This window comes from Hyaena hyaena, unplaced genomic scaffold (assembly GCF_003009895.1).
Source record: "Hyaena hyaena isolate Hyena2069 unplaced genomic scaffold, ASM300989v1 scaffold_27, whole genome shotgun sequence".
NCBI lineage: Eukaryota > Metazoa > Chordata > Mammalia > Carnivora > Hyaenidae > Hyaena > Hyaena hyaena.
In genome coordinates, this window is record NW_024080659.1 from 5,702,898 (window position 1) to 5,717,213 (window position 14,316).

General features: G+C 49.4%; 1 protein-coding gene across 3 annotated transcripts in view; it reads right to left on the reverse strand.

The window, feature by feature from the left end:
* Nucleotides 1-14,316, reverse strand: part of ARHGAP44 (Rho GTPase activating protein 44) — a 176,942-nt gene that overhangs the window by 36,884 nt on the left and 125,742 nt on the right. For all 3 annotated transcript variants that reach the window (XM_039227305.1, XM_039227304.1, XM_039227306.1), the window contains exons 7-10: nucleotides 10,894-11,011; nucleotides 4,216-4,284; nucleotides 1,747-1,828; nucleotides 1,176-1,303 (exon numbers count right to left, since the gene is read on the reverse strand). In XM_039227305.1, coding sequence (XP_039083236.1) covers nucleotides 1,176-1,303; nucleotides 1,747-1,828; nucleotides 4,216-4,284; nucleotides 10,894-11,011 — 397 coding nt within the window. The remainder of the gene's footprint in view (nucleotides 1-1,175; nucleotides 1,304-1,746; nucleotides 1,829-4,215; nucleotides 4,285-10,893; nucleotides 11,012-14,316) is intronic.

The following is a 14,316-nucleotide window of genomic DNA, read 5'->3' on the forward strand; positions in this document are numbered from 1 at the left end:
GGGGGGGGGGGGGGGGGGGGGGGGGGGGGGGGGGAGGGGGGCCACCAGAGGTAGCCGCACAGCAGGGCCGTGTCTTGTTTCTTTTCGTTGTTGTTGTTTTTCATTTTATTATTATTTTTTTTACAAATAGTTTATTGTCAAATTAGTTTCCACATAACACCCAGTGCTCATCCCCACAAGTGCCCTCCTCCATGCCCATCTCCCCCCTCCCCCCGACACCCATCAGTCCTCAGTTTGTTCTCAGCATTTAAGAGTCTCTCATGGTTTGCCTCTCCCTCTCCCCAGCTATTTCCCCCCTTTTTCTTCCCCATGGTCCTCCGTTAAGTTCCTCCTGATCCTCTTATATGTGCAAACATGTGATATTTGTCCTTCTCTGCCTGACTTATTTCGCTCAGCATAACACCCTCAAGGTCCATCCACGTTGCTACACATGGCCAGATGTCATTATTTCTCATTGCCATGGAGTATTCCATGGTATAGATGAACCACATCTTCTTGATCCATTCGTCCGTTGATGGACACTTAGGCTCTTTCCATGATTTGGCTATTGTGGAGAGTGCTGCTGTGAACACTGGGGTGCATGTGCCCCTATGCCTCAGCATTTCTGTATCCCTTGGGTAAGTTCCTAACATCATCCTCAACGGGGAAAAACTGAGAGCTTTCCCCCTGAGATCAGGAACACGACAGGGATGTCCACTCTCACCACTGCTGTTTAACACAGTGCTGGAAGCCCTAGCATCAGCCATCAGACAACCAAAGGCAATAAAAGGCATCAGAATTGGCAAAGAGGAAGTCAAACTTTCACTCTTCGCAGACGACATGATACTCTACATAGAAAACCCAGCAGACTCCACCAGAAGCCTACTAGAACTGATCCAAGAATTCAGCACAGTTGCAGGGTACAAAATCAACATACAGAAATCGGTTGCATTTTTATACACCAACAATGAAGCAACAGAAAGAGAAATCAAGGGCCGTGTCTTGTTAAGCACAGAGACAGGATGCCTGGAGTGCGGCCAGAGGTCCCTCGGGGCCGGCACTACCCCCTCCCACCCCCTCCCTCCCAGAGCAGCTTACGGGGGCTGGCGGGGGGCCTGTCCTGTAACAGCCCCGTGGTCGGGCCGTCGGGGAGGAAGACGCCTGCAGGGGGCTGGGGGAGCCGCGCCCGGACCTACCTCCTCCTGCATCCCGCATTCAAGCAGCATCGTCACACAGGCCTCAATGGGGAAGGCGATCTCGCGGCCGCTGATCATGAGGTGCTCCTCCAGGGGCTTCCCGAAGGAAGGCTTCTCCACCCAGGCCTCTGAGCGGGCGAGCGAGCGAGGCCAGTCGGCAGTTAGGGAGGGTCAGACAGGTTTTCCCGACCATCAAACACTCGGGGGTCCAGCTGGGTCCGGGGATGAGGGAGAGGGGCCGACGGCTGGCTAGCTGCGTCCGGGGGCCTGGGCGCCGGGGGGGCCGCGCGTGAGTGTGGTTCTGTCGGGGCGCCTGGGCGGCTCAGTCAGTTAAGCATCCGCCTCTTGATCTCAGCTCAGCTGGTGATCTCTGGGTTCGCGGGTTCAAGCCCCACATCGGGCTCTGGCTGAGAGCACGGAGCCTACTTGGGATTCTCTCGCTTTCTCTCTGCCCCTTTTCCCCTCTCTCACCGTAAGTAAATACACTTAAAACACGCTCTGTTGAGAGCGTAAGGGGGGCTGGAAGACGGAAGGGGTCTCGGCTCCCTGTTTCCCACCCGGAGGAACTCACCCTGTTGTGCTTTTATCTGGGGTAGCACCGCCTGGAGGAGCGTCAGGGATTTCCTGTGGTACTCGGCCTGCACCTCTATCAGCTGAGAAGACACAAGACACGTTCATCCCTTGCGGGAGGGCGGGATGCCCCTGTGGAGGTGGGCAGCCTCCCTCCGGGGGGGGGGGTGCACAGAGCCCCCTGCCCCCTGCCCCCTCGCGATCCACCCACAGTGATGACTGCTGCATGCTTCCTCGTGAGCCTCTCCAGCAAAGGAGCGGAAATCCGGGGGGCCGGAGGACCACGAAGGAATGGGGGGAGCACCCCAGGCCGGGAGCCTGACCTGGCCCCACCTCACCTCCCACCCCGTCCTCAAAGCAAAAGTGGCCAAGGGAGGCGCAACGGGAAAGCACAGACAGGAAACGCACATAGAAATCTGCCTGGAAGTTTCGCTCGCCTGGAAGACGCAGCTAAATGCTAGGCTGTATGTGTCTTGGGTTCTGCAAAGTGAGTTTATACATTTTTTTCTAGTTCATTTCTTTACTTTGAGAGAGAGACAGAGAGAGGGAACACTGGGGAGGGGCAGAGAGAGAGAGAGGGAGAGAGAGATTATCTGAAACAGGCTCCGTACTGTCAGTGCAGAGCCTGACGTGGGGCTCAATCCCATGAACCATGAGATCATGACCTGAGCTGAAATCAAGAGTCGGGCGCTTAACCAACTGAGCCACCCAGGCGCCCTCTGCAAAGTGAGTCTCATATGTAAGTGATCAGAAAATGTGTGGCTTGGGGTAACCGGGTGGCTCAGTCGGTTAAGGAACCGATTCTTAATTTTGGCTCTTTCATGGTCTCGCGGTTCGTGGGATCGCAAGCCCCATGTCGGGCTCTGCACTGATAGTGTGGAGTCTGCTTCGGACATTCTCTCCCGTCCCCCCATCTGCCCCTCCCCCCCCCAAAATAAACTTTAAGAAAAAAAAAGAAAGAAAAGAAAACGTGTGTGTCTTGACCCACCATCCTCTGCAAGTACCCTGGTGGTGAAATAGCTCTGGCTCTTGTGATTCAGCCCTGAATTTGGCCTTCAATTTGCCCATTTTGACCATCCCCCCTGGCTGCCCCCCGCCAACCCGCTAGACCAGCTGCTGAAGTGTCAAGGGCACACGAAAGCCAGGGAACACCACCATTTCTGAGCCCTCGCCCCCACTCCGCCACCCGGTGTGCCTGCGCAAGGGAGCGGGGATGGAATCGCCCTGTTTAAATGCTTGACCCGGATGGTAGATGACCTTGATCTCCAAGTGAAACCTAAAACCTAACATGAGTTTATAAAACAAAATCCAGGCGCTGGAGTAAACGGTACATAAACGGCAAGGATGCAGTCCAAGGTGGCTGTGGAACGTCACAAATGTCATTCATTTTGGAAATTCTAAAATATTACCTCTGTACAAATACCCAAGGGGATATGCTTGCAAAAGTGCTACTGTTTGGAAATAAACTGTCCGGGCTGGAAGGGAGGCTTATCAGTGCTTTTGCAGGGGAGACGGAATTGCTTGCAACATCTGGACCACTCACTGGTCACAGCCGCGGCCGGCCCTTGCCTCTTCTACCGCACTTCCTTTCCACCTTCCAGGACCTCTCCTCCTCCTCTTCCTCTTTACCTCCCTTCCCTATCATCCCATTGCTTACCCCATCATTTAAGTCTGCGTCTTATCCCCTGGCATTAAAGGGAGACGAGCCGAACCGGATTTTTAATTTGTGGTTTTTCTCTCAAGTCTTTTGAACTGTTGCTGGTTTTGTTTTGTTCTGCTTTGTTTTAAAAAAAAATTTTTTTAATGTTTATTTCCATTTGAGAGACACAGCGTGAGCGGGGGAGGGGCAATGTCAGAAAGGGAGACACAGAATCTGAAGCAGGCTCCAGTCTCCGAGCTGTCGGCACAGAGCCCGATGCGGGGCTCGAACTCACCAACTGCGAGATCATGATTCCGAGCTGAAGTCGGATGTTTAACTGACTGAGCCACCCAGGCGCCCCTGCTCTCTTTCTCTGTTTATGACAGACCAGGGCGGCTTAACCTTGGCCTTGACGGACATTTGGGACAGAGTCGCTCCGGCTGAGGGAGGCTGTCCTGTGCGCTGTAAGATGTTTGGCAGTGTCCCCGACCCCTCCTCACCAGATGCGCCTCCCCAGTGGTGACAGCCCCCGACGTCTGCAGACATGGCCAGACATGCACTGGAAATCGGGACATAATCACCCGGATGGAGAACCGCTGTCAGAGACGACAGGGTTGCAATCATCGCTGTGGACGGGTTGAGTTTTAGGCTTTTAGGGAAATCCGTGCACGGGGAGACAGAAGACAGGATTTATTCACAGACAGAACCGTTCAATACCACATTCTCTCCCGCAGAGTGCCGCACCGTTAGGTTCCATGCCCCCTTCCTTCCTGTCCATGCCCGGCCCCTCGTGACCAAATTTCAAGTACCCTTACCTTTCTGGACCCTTACCGTTTGAAAGTAGTTTGCATAGTCGATTTCTTTGGCCACAAAACTGTACATGTCCGCCGAGAGCTGGTCCTGCGGAAGGGGCAAACGCACTGCTGAGGTAAAACACAGAACAATCGCGCCGCTAACGCATGGGTCTAGACCCCACAGAAGCAAGGGTGGGTCTAGACCCCACAGAAGCAAGGGTGGGTCTAGACCCCACAGAAGCAAGAGCCTTCGCCACTGTTTAATCCCGTCTTTAGTCATTCCCGACATACCGCCAACTTCTCTCATGGGCATCCCTGTGCTTCCCAGCCAGGACTCCCAACCAGAGGGTGAGTAAGCGTGAAAAGAACACCTATGGCCACAGCCTCCCCAGGGCTGGTAACACACGAGCCGCGTCCAGAGTCGGGGAAGCTGATGTGGGGGAGTGACGTGCAAATGACTTCCACACGTCTCCGCAGCCGCCGCCTCCGAGGACGAGACGGGCTCCTGCCCTCCCCGAAACGGCCCGCCCGTCTCCTGATCATTGTACCGCTTGGCTCTCTCCCTGCGAACCCAGCACTGACTGGCTGCTCACCGCGTGTGGGAGGGAAGTGGAAACACACCAGTCGGGGGCAGGTGGATCAGACAGATGGGCTGGTTCCGAGGAGGGCTGCTGATTCGACATTTGGAAGATCCCGGGCTCCGCCAAGGTCACATGCAAACCTTGCGGGGTTCACCGTCCTGTGCCACCCAGCTCTCCGTGGGATCAGTGGCCAGCGACCTCTTGCTGCATCTGAATCTGGGATGTGCTCTCCTTCCGGAGCGTTTCACCTCCACGGGAACACCCACCCACAGCAAGGGACAGCTATAGCACGTTGAGTAGGAGGGCAGACGGTCACTGACCGTGCCTGTGAGCAAGTCGTGTCCCTGAACTTGTCTGCACAAGCCAGGGGTCTGCAGTTCCTCCCGGGTTAGCCTCAGCCAGGCGATCTTTACAAAAGACACTCAAGGCAGAGTTAAAAGGGAAATCGGTTCCCTGGAGAGCTTTAAGCACCGGTCAGTCAAGGCTACACTTGGTCCAGTTTCAAAGAATGAAGAAAGTGGAAAGAAATGAATTAACCTTCGGGGGTGGGGTGGGGGTGGGGAGGGACCATCTAGGTGCAAGGCACAACGTCACACGGAGTTCTGTCTTTGGTGAGGCCATTGTCACCAGCAGTTGTGAGGGGGACAGGTCAAGGCAGGGAAAAACCAAAGGGTCAAATGATAAAAATGGCTCAGCACACCGAGAAAGGCAGGGACCCCTGAAAGACTGAACAGTACGCTGAATACACCTTCGATGACTGGACATTTGAGCTACGCCAAAAGATGATCTTGGAAAACTCAGAGGCACCATCGGTGGGTGCCCAGAGGAGAACGAAAGGATTTCTTAAAGATATAAGCTCATCACCGTCTTACTGAGTTAACAATAACGGTCCCAAATAAGCTGCACCGTGAGTAAGAAATAAAAGTGAAAACTAAACCCGATTTCCGTCTATCTGAATCATGAGTGAATTTCCTTTATAAAGAAAAAAAAAATCTGTCATCACCAGAGTTTAATGTGTTTCAGAAATAATTTGTTTTCTGCTTTTGCAACGAATCCACACTCAGAAAAAAGACAGAGGAGATACCCACGTTCACTTGCGATGCCGCCACACGGAGATGACCGCTATGAACACATGACGTGAAGTCTGCTCATGTGACATCTGTTCTCATCAGTCCCACGTTTTGTATGGTTGCTTTATAAAAATGGGACCAGGCCGTGTTGGAGCTCATTCCCTGCCCCTCAGAGAAACATTCTAATCATCACATGACATTTAATATATGTACGGATCATACATCAAACAGACTGTTGCTGGCTATTGTGTTTCTAATTTTTCATTACAACAGCACTTGGAAAGCATGTGTTCACTTAGATTTGCACCAATCTCTTATTTCCTTATGATAAACTCTGCAGTTTAAAATTAATTCTGGTGGCATATTTCCTTATAGTTAAATTCATTAAAAGTTTTTGAAGTTTTTATTTATTTTTTTGAGGGCGGGGGAAGGAGGGAGGGAGGAAGGGGATCCCAAGCAGGTACCATGCTGTCAGCACAGAGCCAGGTGTGGGGCTCGAACTCATGAACTGTGATATCATGGCCTGAGCTGAAACCAAGAGTCGGATGCTTAACTGACTGAGTCACCCAAGTGCCTCATCCTTAGAGTTAAATTTAAAAACATTAACAAGATAATAATGATTTGGGATATAGGGCTTTTAGTTAAAAAAGAAAAAGACACCTAGGCATAGCATATTCAAACTTCAGAAAATCAAAAATAAAGAAGAAATACTGAAAGAAGCCAGAGGTTAAAAACATTTTAGCACAAGACCGAAGAAAAGAGTTACATCTGACCTCTCCTCAGAAAACAAGCAAAGCCAGAAGAGGGTGGAGGAAAATGTTTAAAGTACGGAGAAGAGGAAAAAAAAAAGCCCACCAACCTAGGAATCCATACCCTGCACAATTACTTTCAAAAGGGACTTGAAGAGGGGCATCTGGGTGGCTCAGCTGGCTAAGCATCTGACTTCAGCTCAGGTCATGATCTCACAGCTGGTGGGTTCGAGCCCCGCGTCAGGCTCTGTGCCGACAGCTCAGAGCCTAGAGCTGCTTCAGATTCTGTGTCTCCCCCCCTCTCTCTGCTCCTCCCCTGCTCGTGTTCTCTCAAAAATAAATAAAACATTAAAAAGATTTTTCAAAGGGACTTGAAAAAAATCTATGGGATTTGTTCCCAGTAGACCTATTTTACAAGAAATGTGTAAAAATGTACTTTAAGAGAGAATGAAAAAGATCAAGGTCAAAAACTCAGACCTTCACAAAGGAAACAAAAAGCATCAGGGAAAGAATAAGTGAAGATACCATAGAACTTCTGTTTTCTCATGCTTAACCTAAGGGATAAAGTTGTTCAGAATAATGGCAACAATGTACTTACATGTATGTGAACGTATCCACGTATTCAGATGAACATACATGATTACATGGATACATTCGTATAAACACACCCGTGCTTACGCTGATGTACATGGCAGTGGAAGGAACTAGAGGTATTTTGTTACTGAGATGTACTCGCACTCTTGGGAAACGCCAAACAACTATTCCAAAGTGGACCTGGATTAATGATAAATACATATTGCAAACTCTTGGTAGAATTGATATGCTGAGAAAGGAGAAAAAGCAAAACCACTTGAAAAATTGAAGCGAAACCTCAAAAGGCAGAAAATCTGAGGGCAAAAGTAGTAACAGAGAATAAGTGAAACAAGTAGAAAACAGGAACAATTATGATAGCTATGACCCCACTATATTCAATAATCACTTAAACATCAATGGTGTAAATACACCAATTAAAAGACAGAGATTGTTGGGGTGCCTGGGTGTGTGGGTCAGTTAAGCCTCTGACTCTTGGATCTTGGCTCAGGTCATGATCTCACGGTTTGTGAGATTGAGCCCGGTGTCGGGCTCTGTGCTGACAGCATGGAGTCTGTTGGTGATTCTCTCTCTCTCCACCCCTCCTCCACTTGCACTCTCTCTTCTCAAAATAAATAAGCTTAAAAAATAAGTACATAAGGGGCACCTGGGTGGCTCAGTCAGTTGAGTGTCCAGCTTTGGCTCAGGTCATGATTTCAAGGTTCATGGGTTTGAGTCCTGCCTCGGGTTCTGTGCTGACAGCTCAGAGCCCGGAGCCTGCTTTGGATTCTGTGTCTCCCTCTCTCTCTCTCTCTCTCCCTGCCCCACTCACACACACTCTCTCTCTGTCTCTCAAAAATAAATAAATGTTAAGACAATTTTTTAAAATTAAAAATTAAAAAAAAAAAGTTGTCAGAGTGGATCAGAAATCAAGGCCCAACTATATGAGGGTTATAAGAAACCCACTTTAAATACAAAGGTATATGTATAAATTATGGGGCGCCTGGGTGGCTTAGTTGGTTAAGAGTCCAACTTTCGCTTAGGTCATGATCTCGCGGTTCGTGGGTTCGAGCCCCGCGTCAGGCTCTGTGCTGACTGCCAGCTCGGAGCCTGGAGCCTGTTTCAGTCTGTGACTCCCTCTCTCTCTGACCCTCCCCTGCTCACGCTGTCTCTCTCTCTCTCCTAGAAATAAATAAAACATTAAAAATTAAAAAAAAAAAAGGTATACGTATAAATTAAAAGTAAAAGGATGGAGAAAGACCTAACCCTGTTGACACTAATCCAAAGAAAGCAGGAATGGCTACATTTCACCAGACCGGCATTCAGAGCAAGGAAAGTTCTCAGGGATAAAGAGGGACAATGTTAATGATAAGGGGTCATTTTACAAAATGTTAATAATCCTTTGTGTGATGTGCCTAACGGGGCATCAAAATACATGAGGAGTAAGTAACAAAACCTCAAGAAGAAATACAGGGGCCCATTACTGAGACATAAAACCCGTCTATTGGAAACAGATCGAGCCCGCAGAAGATCAGTTGGGACGTTGCTGAACTCAACAGCACCAGCAATGAACTTGACACAGCGGACATCCAGAGACGACCTCACACAACGGCAGCAGATTACACATTCTTCACAAGCTGCCACGGAACGTCCATCAGGACAGATCCCATTGTGGGCCATAAAACACATCTGAACAAATTTAAAAGAATCACAATCATACAGTGTTGGCTTTCTGACCACAATGGAATTAAACTAGAAATAAATTTACAGAACCACAGCTGGAAAAGCCCCAGTGCATGGAGATTAAAGAATACCCTACTGCTAGGGGCGCCTGGGTGGCTCAGTTGGTTAAGTGTCCAACTTCAGCTCAGGTCATGATCTCACAGTTCCTGGGTTCGAGCCCTGCATGGGGCTCTGTGCTGACAGCTCGGAGCCTGGAACCTGCTTCGGATTCTGTGCCTCCCTCTCTCTCTGACCCTCCCCTGCTCATGTTCTGTCTCTCAAAAATAAACATTAAAAAATTTTTTTAATAAAACAAAAGTATATAAAATATACATATAAAGATGTTGACTGTATCATTTCTGGTGATGGCAAAAAACCAAACATACTAGTTTGAATATCCTATTGAACATCAATAGGAAAAGAGTTGCACAAGTCATGGTATATGTATATCCCTCCAATGCAATACTGTGGTCTTTTTTTTTTTTTAATTTTAAGTGTTTATTTTTGAGAGAGATAGAACATGAGCAGGGGAGGGGTGGAGAGAGAGGGAGACACAGAATGTGAAGCAGGCTCCAGGCTCTGAGCTGTCAGCACAGAGCCCGACGTGGGGCCTGAACCCACAAACCGTGAGATCATGACCTGAGCTGCAGTTGGACACTTACCCGACTGAGCCACCCAGGCGCCCCATGTTTTTATTTATTTTAGAGAGAGAAAGTGAGCATGAGTCGGGGAAGGGCAGAGAGAGAGGGAGACACAGAATCTGAAGCAGGTTCCAGGTTCCGACCTGTCAGCACGGAGCCCGACATGGGGCTCTAACCCACGAACTGAGATCATGACCTGAGCTGAGGTCAGACGCTTAACTGACTGAGCCACCCAGGCGCCCCAAGAAATAAGATTCATACCTAAAGAACACAAATCCCCAGTAACAGGGGTGGACGCCAGCCAAAGCCGACGTGAATCCAGCATGAGAGTTCTACTTCACAAACAGCACCAGCTAGCCAGCTGCTGCCGTAAGGCAGGAGTTCAAGTGACAAACCAGCTGTAGTCACGAGGAGCCCTCACCTGCTGAAGTATCTCAAAGTTTTCCTTTGCTTGATCCCATAGCACTGCAGACGGGAGGGGTCACAAGTTCCTGAAAGATGCACCAGTGTTGCTAATTTCCAGAGAGAAATGCTATCTGGCCCTGAACGTCACCTGACTGCAAGGTCAAAGCCACCTGCGCTATAAAACGATGAGCCAATGGGCCAAGCGGACAAGACTAGAAAAAGCCACAAAGAACAGAGATGTCTGCACGCAGAGCGGCTACTCTCCTCTAAAAGTGCAGGAGAGGACGCACCAGGTACCCAAGCATACTTCCGGGTACGTGACACGCTTCTTCCGTGGATCTGACCCCTGGCGAAGCCAAGTGCACGTAGGCAGGTACGCATATACACAGAGGCTCCGCTGCTAATAAGCGCCTATTAGCTCCACGTTTGTGGAGAAGATGGGAAACGTGTGAGCAGGTGTAGCCGAGGCCCCTACTTCTCGGAACGAAGAGACATTCCTCTCTTAAACAAGCCCGAACTTCTCTCGTCCGGGGCTATCTCCTCACTCGTGAGCATTCCAAATTCCTCGTTCGCTGTGTCCCAGGAGGCAAGAGATGGATAAAGGGGCCCAGGAAGCACGAAAAGGGGGACCCAAAGCTCAACGCTATTGAATGTCAACGGTGAGTCAAGGTTCGCCTACGGTCTAAATTCTCGACTGTTCCTCCCAGCCTGGGATCCATTCTGTGGGACTCAGAGTGCCTCACAAAAGCTTTGAACGGAGACCACGGCCATTTCCTCCCAGCACTGCCGCCACCCTGTCTCGGTCACCTCAAGCCCCAACCCTTCGGGCTCATCCTGGGCTCTGGACAGACCGGAGGGCAAGCCTGGGGACGTTTAGCTCAACCGGAGCTCGCCCTTAGGGTTTTAATAGGACTCCAGTGAAGGCTAAGGGGCTCCCCATCCGTCCCGGTAAAGAGGAGCAAGGCGGGGTGGGGTACCCTGCAAATCTCCACTCTGTTGGCTGCCTCTTCCATCTCTTCCCTGAGGGCGTCAGCTTTGGCACCTGCGGGCTGTAAGCTGCTGGACAGACCTGAAGACTTGGAAGTCTGCTGCCACCTGATGGAAAACAGGAGAGAAAGAGGAGAGGCGTGAGACAGAGCCCTGGGGACATCAGGGGACACTGAGAAACGAGCCGGTTACGAGCATTAACCCAGGAGGAAGGCGGCAGGACTGGCCGGACGCAGGGTCCCCGTTCGGATTCCCCCGACTGTCCCGTGTCCTCTGAACTGTGTCCCCCTGAACACTTGGGACACACAGACCACCACCAGGGGTGCCTTCTCCGAAGCACAGCGCGTGCTGCCCCTTTATGTCCCCTGACTGTCCTGAGGCCTCCAAGTCAGAAACGCTCCCCGACCTGGCTGGAGCCAAAACGCTTGCGAGCTGAGAGCAGAAGCAGATGAGATTGAAGACAAACCTGAAAGCCAAAGTCCCCACGGGTCAGCACTCAAAGCTTCCTATCGACATTGAGGTTGGGCGTTTATATTTCCTTAAACGTGTCTCTCTGCGCGGAGAGTACCAGCCGGCGGGGGAAGGTGCGGGCGGGAGCACGGACATCGCTGTGCTATGGCATTCTCAGGGACATACTGCAAGCAGCCCCCACCCCCCGCCCCGGAAGGAAGGTTCTGATCACACTAGATAGTAGCAGGTGCAGCGGGGACCGGCACTGGGGTCCTCTCCCACTGCGTCCGTAAACTCAAGGGCTGATAGGGGCCATGGAGTCAGAGCAGCAAGTCCAATGGGCCACTGTCTTAAGAACGAGCCCTCCCTTTATGTCCTACTTGTAACTGGGCAGGAGGTGCAAACTGTACCACGGCCGCCCTAAGGGTACAGTTGAGGGGAAGGGGGCCTGGTGGGGTTACTGGCCCCACAGTAACCAGTGCACAGTGCACACAGTGCAGCTGTGTCTCAGCTGACGGGCCCCAGGCAGGGGCGCAGACGTCTCAGATGCCACAAGGAGCTGGCAGTTGTCACGTGAACCCTCCCGATGCAAGGTGGCATCATATTAAATAGCTTCTCTCTTTTTTTAAGGTTTATTTTGAGAGAGAGAAAGAGGGAGAGGGAGGGAGGGTGGGAGGAAGAGACAGAGAGGCAGAGAGAGAGGGAGAGAGAATCCCAAGCAGGCTCCATGCTGTCAGCACAGAGCCCAAGGCGGGGCTCGATCTCACAAACCGTGAGATCACAACCCAAGCCGAAACCAAGAGTTGGATGCTTAAGTGACTGAGCCACCCAGACGCCCCTAAATAATTTCTCTAAACATCTTGCAGGCTAATAGCGTACAGACCAAACTGTAAGGCCCTGCAGGGCCCTCTGGCTCTCATGCCATCCAATGTAAGGCCACAGATACAACGTGACCTTCAATTTGAGACTCACTAGGTGTTCTCCCTACACAGTCTCTTCTTATCCTCAGGACACACAGAGGGGTCCAAGGCTATGGCACAAGGAAGGGAAATGAAAGTCACCTTCGCTATTAGCAGAAAATATATATTAAAAAAATTAAAAAATAGCCAAACAACAGATTCTATATTCCCTTAAAAAATGCAAAATTAAAAAATAGCCAAACAACAGATTCTATATTCCCTTAAAAAATGCATTCACGGGAAAATGACTTAAAAAGGCTTTGGGACGTCAAGCCAGGGACGTCAAGCCAGCTCGAAGGTCCAGAGATGGACACGCAGGTCTTGACGACCATTCCTCATTCAAGAAAAGAATTCAGGGCAAAATAGAAAGGAAATACTCTACTCAAAGAGGTTTCAAAATCTAAAGTAACAGATAAGGATTAATACAAATTCCTGGGTAATTCTTTCTTGTAAAATGGTTTGCTCTACAGAAACGACGTATTTAATGAACCTCCCAGGGTTTAAGCATTTCAAGCAAAGAATTAAAGTGGACAGGAAGCCTGGGTGGCTCAGTTGGTTACGCATCTGACTTCAGCTCAGGTCATGATCTCCCGGTTTGTGAGTTTGAGGCCTGTGCCCCTCCCCCACTCTGTTTCTCTCAAAAATAAATATTTTAAAAATTGAAAAATAAAAAAATAAAGTGCTGTTGGGTCTGCCAAATAAAATAGTAGATCCTTTGGCTGTAATTTAGATCGCTGATAATGAAGACGGTAGATTATGAGATTAAGCTCTGAGATGCCTGCCTGGCTCCGTCAGTAGAGCATGAGGCTCTTGCTCTCAGGGATGTGAGTTCAAGCCCCACACTGGCCGTGGAGCCTACTTTAAAAAAAAAAAAAAATGTGAAGCTATAACCACCATTCGGCTCATGCTATCTAAAGAAAATATCACTAACCAACATAGGCATGAAAAAAACAAAGTGACTGCAGACATTGATTTTTATGGCTCCAAAGATGTGGATTAGATTAAAAAATAAAACAATTATAATTAAGATGCGTATATTAAAGTGAAGACATTTTCCTAAGTTACCTTTCCTTCCTTATTTCCCTCTATCTTCCACCTAAATTCTATCCCTTAGCCAACATCTTGGTAATTTATTTAATTTATTTATTTATTTTAGAGAGAGGGCATGTGTGAGCAGGGAAAAGGAGCAGAGAGAGAGAAAGAATCTTAAGCAGGCTCCATGCTCAGTGCAGAGCCTGATGCAGGGCTCGAACTCAGGAACCGTGAGATCACCACCTGACCCAAGATCAAGAATCAGATGCTCAACCAACTGAGCCACTCAGTATGGTAGTTTAAAAATGTACGTCTTTCCCCTCCCTTTATAGGGAATTTTATTCACAATAGATAAATAACCTATTTTGAGATTCCTAAGTAGTGATAAAATGTGGAATGAGACTGTGGAAATACAGAATAAAATGACAAGGAAAACACAGAAACATGTGTATGGACAGTAACCTGCGGGGGAAAGAGACCTTAATCGTGAATTTCAAGGTATGGTGGCCTTGCCGGCCATCTCTTCTATAAATAAACCCAAGAACTGTCCTGCCCGGTCGCGAGAAGACACGTGGAATCTTGACCAAGAAGCCGGAGCTTTATAATTTGCAGAGCAGAAAAGGTCTGCGGTGACACCATCATTTTCTGGGAAAGACGCCACTGACTCTACAATCTGAGGGAGGTGGAGACAGAATGCCGGCTTTAATGAAGGCGAGAAGAGAGAAAGGGGCCAGAAAAAAAGAGTATGGAATTTTAGGGACCGGGAGAAGGGTCAAGAGGGCAAATTCAAAATGAGTTCAAGGCAATGGAGCATCGAGAAGAATTTTCAGAGGGCCAACAGGGATGCTCTTTGTTTTTTTTGTTTTTTGTTTTTAATTTTTTAAACATTTATTTATTTTCGAGACAGTGAGAGAGCACGAGCTGGGGAGGGGCAGAGAGAGAGGGAGACACAGAATCCGAAGCAGCTCCAGG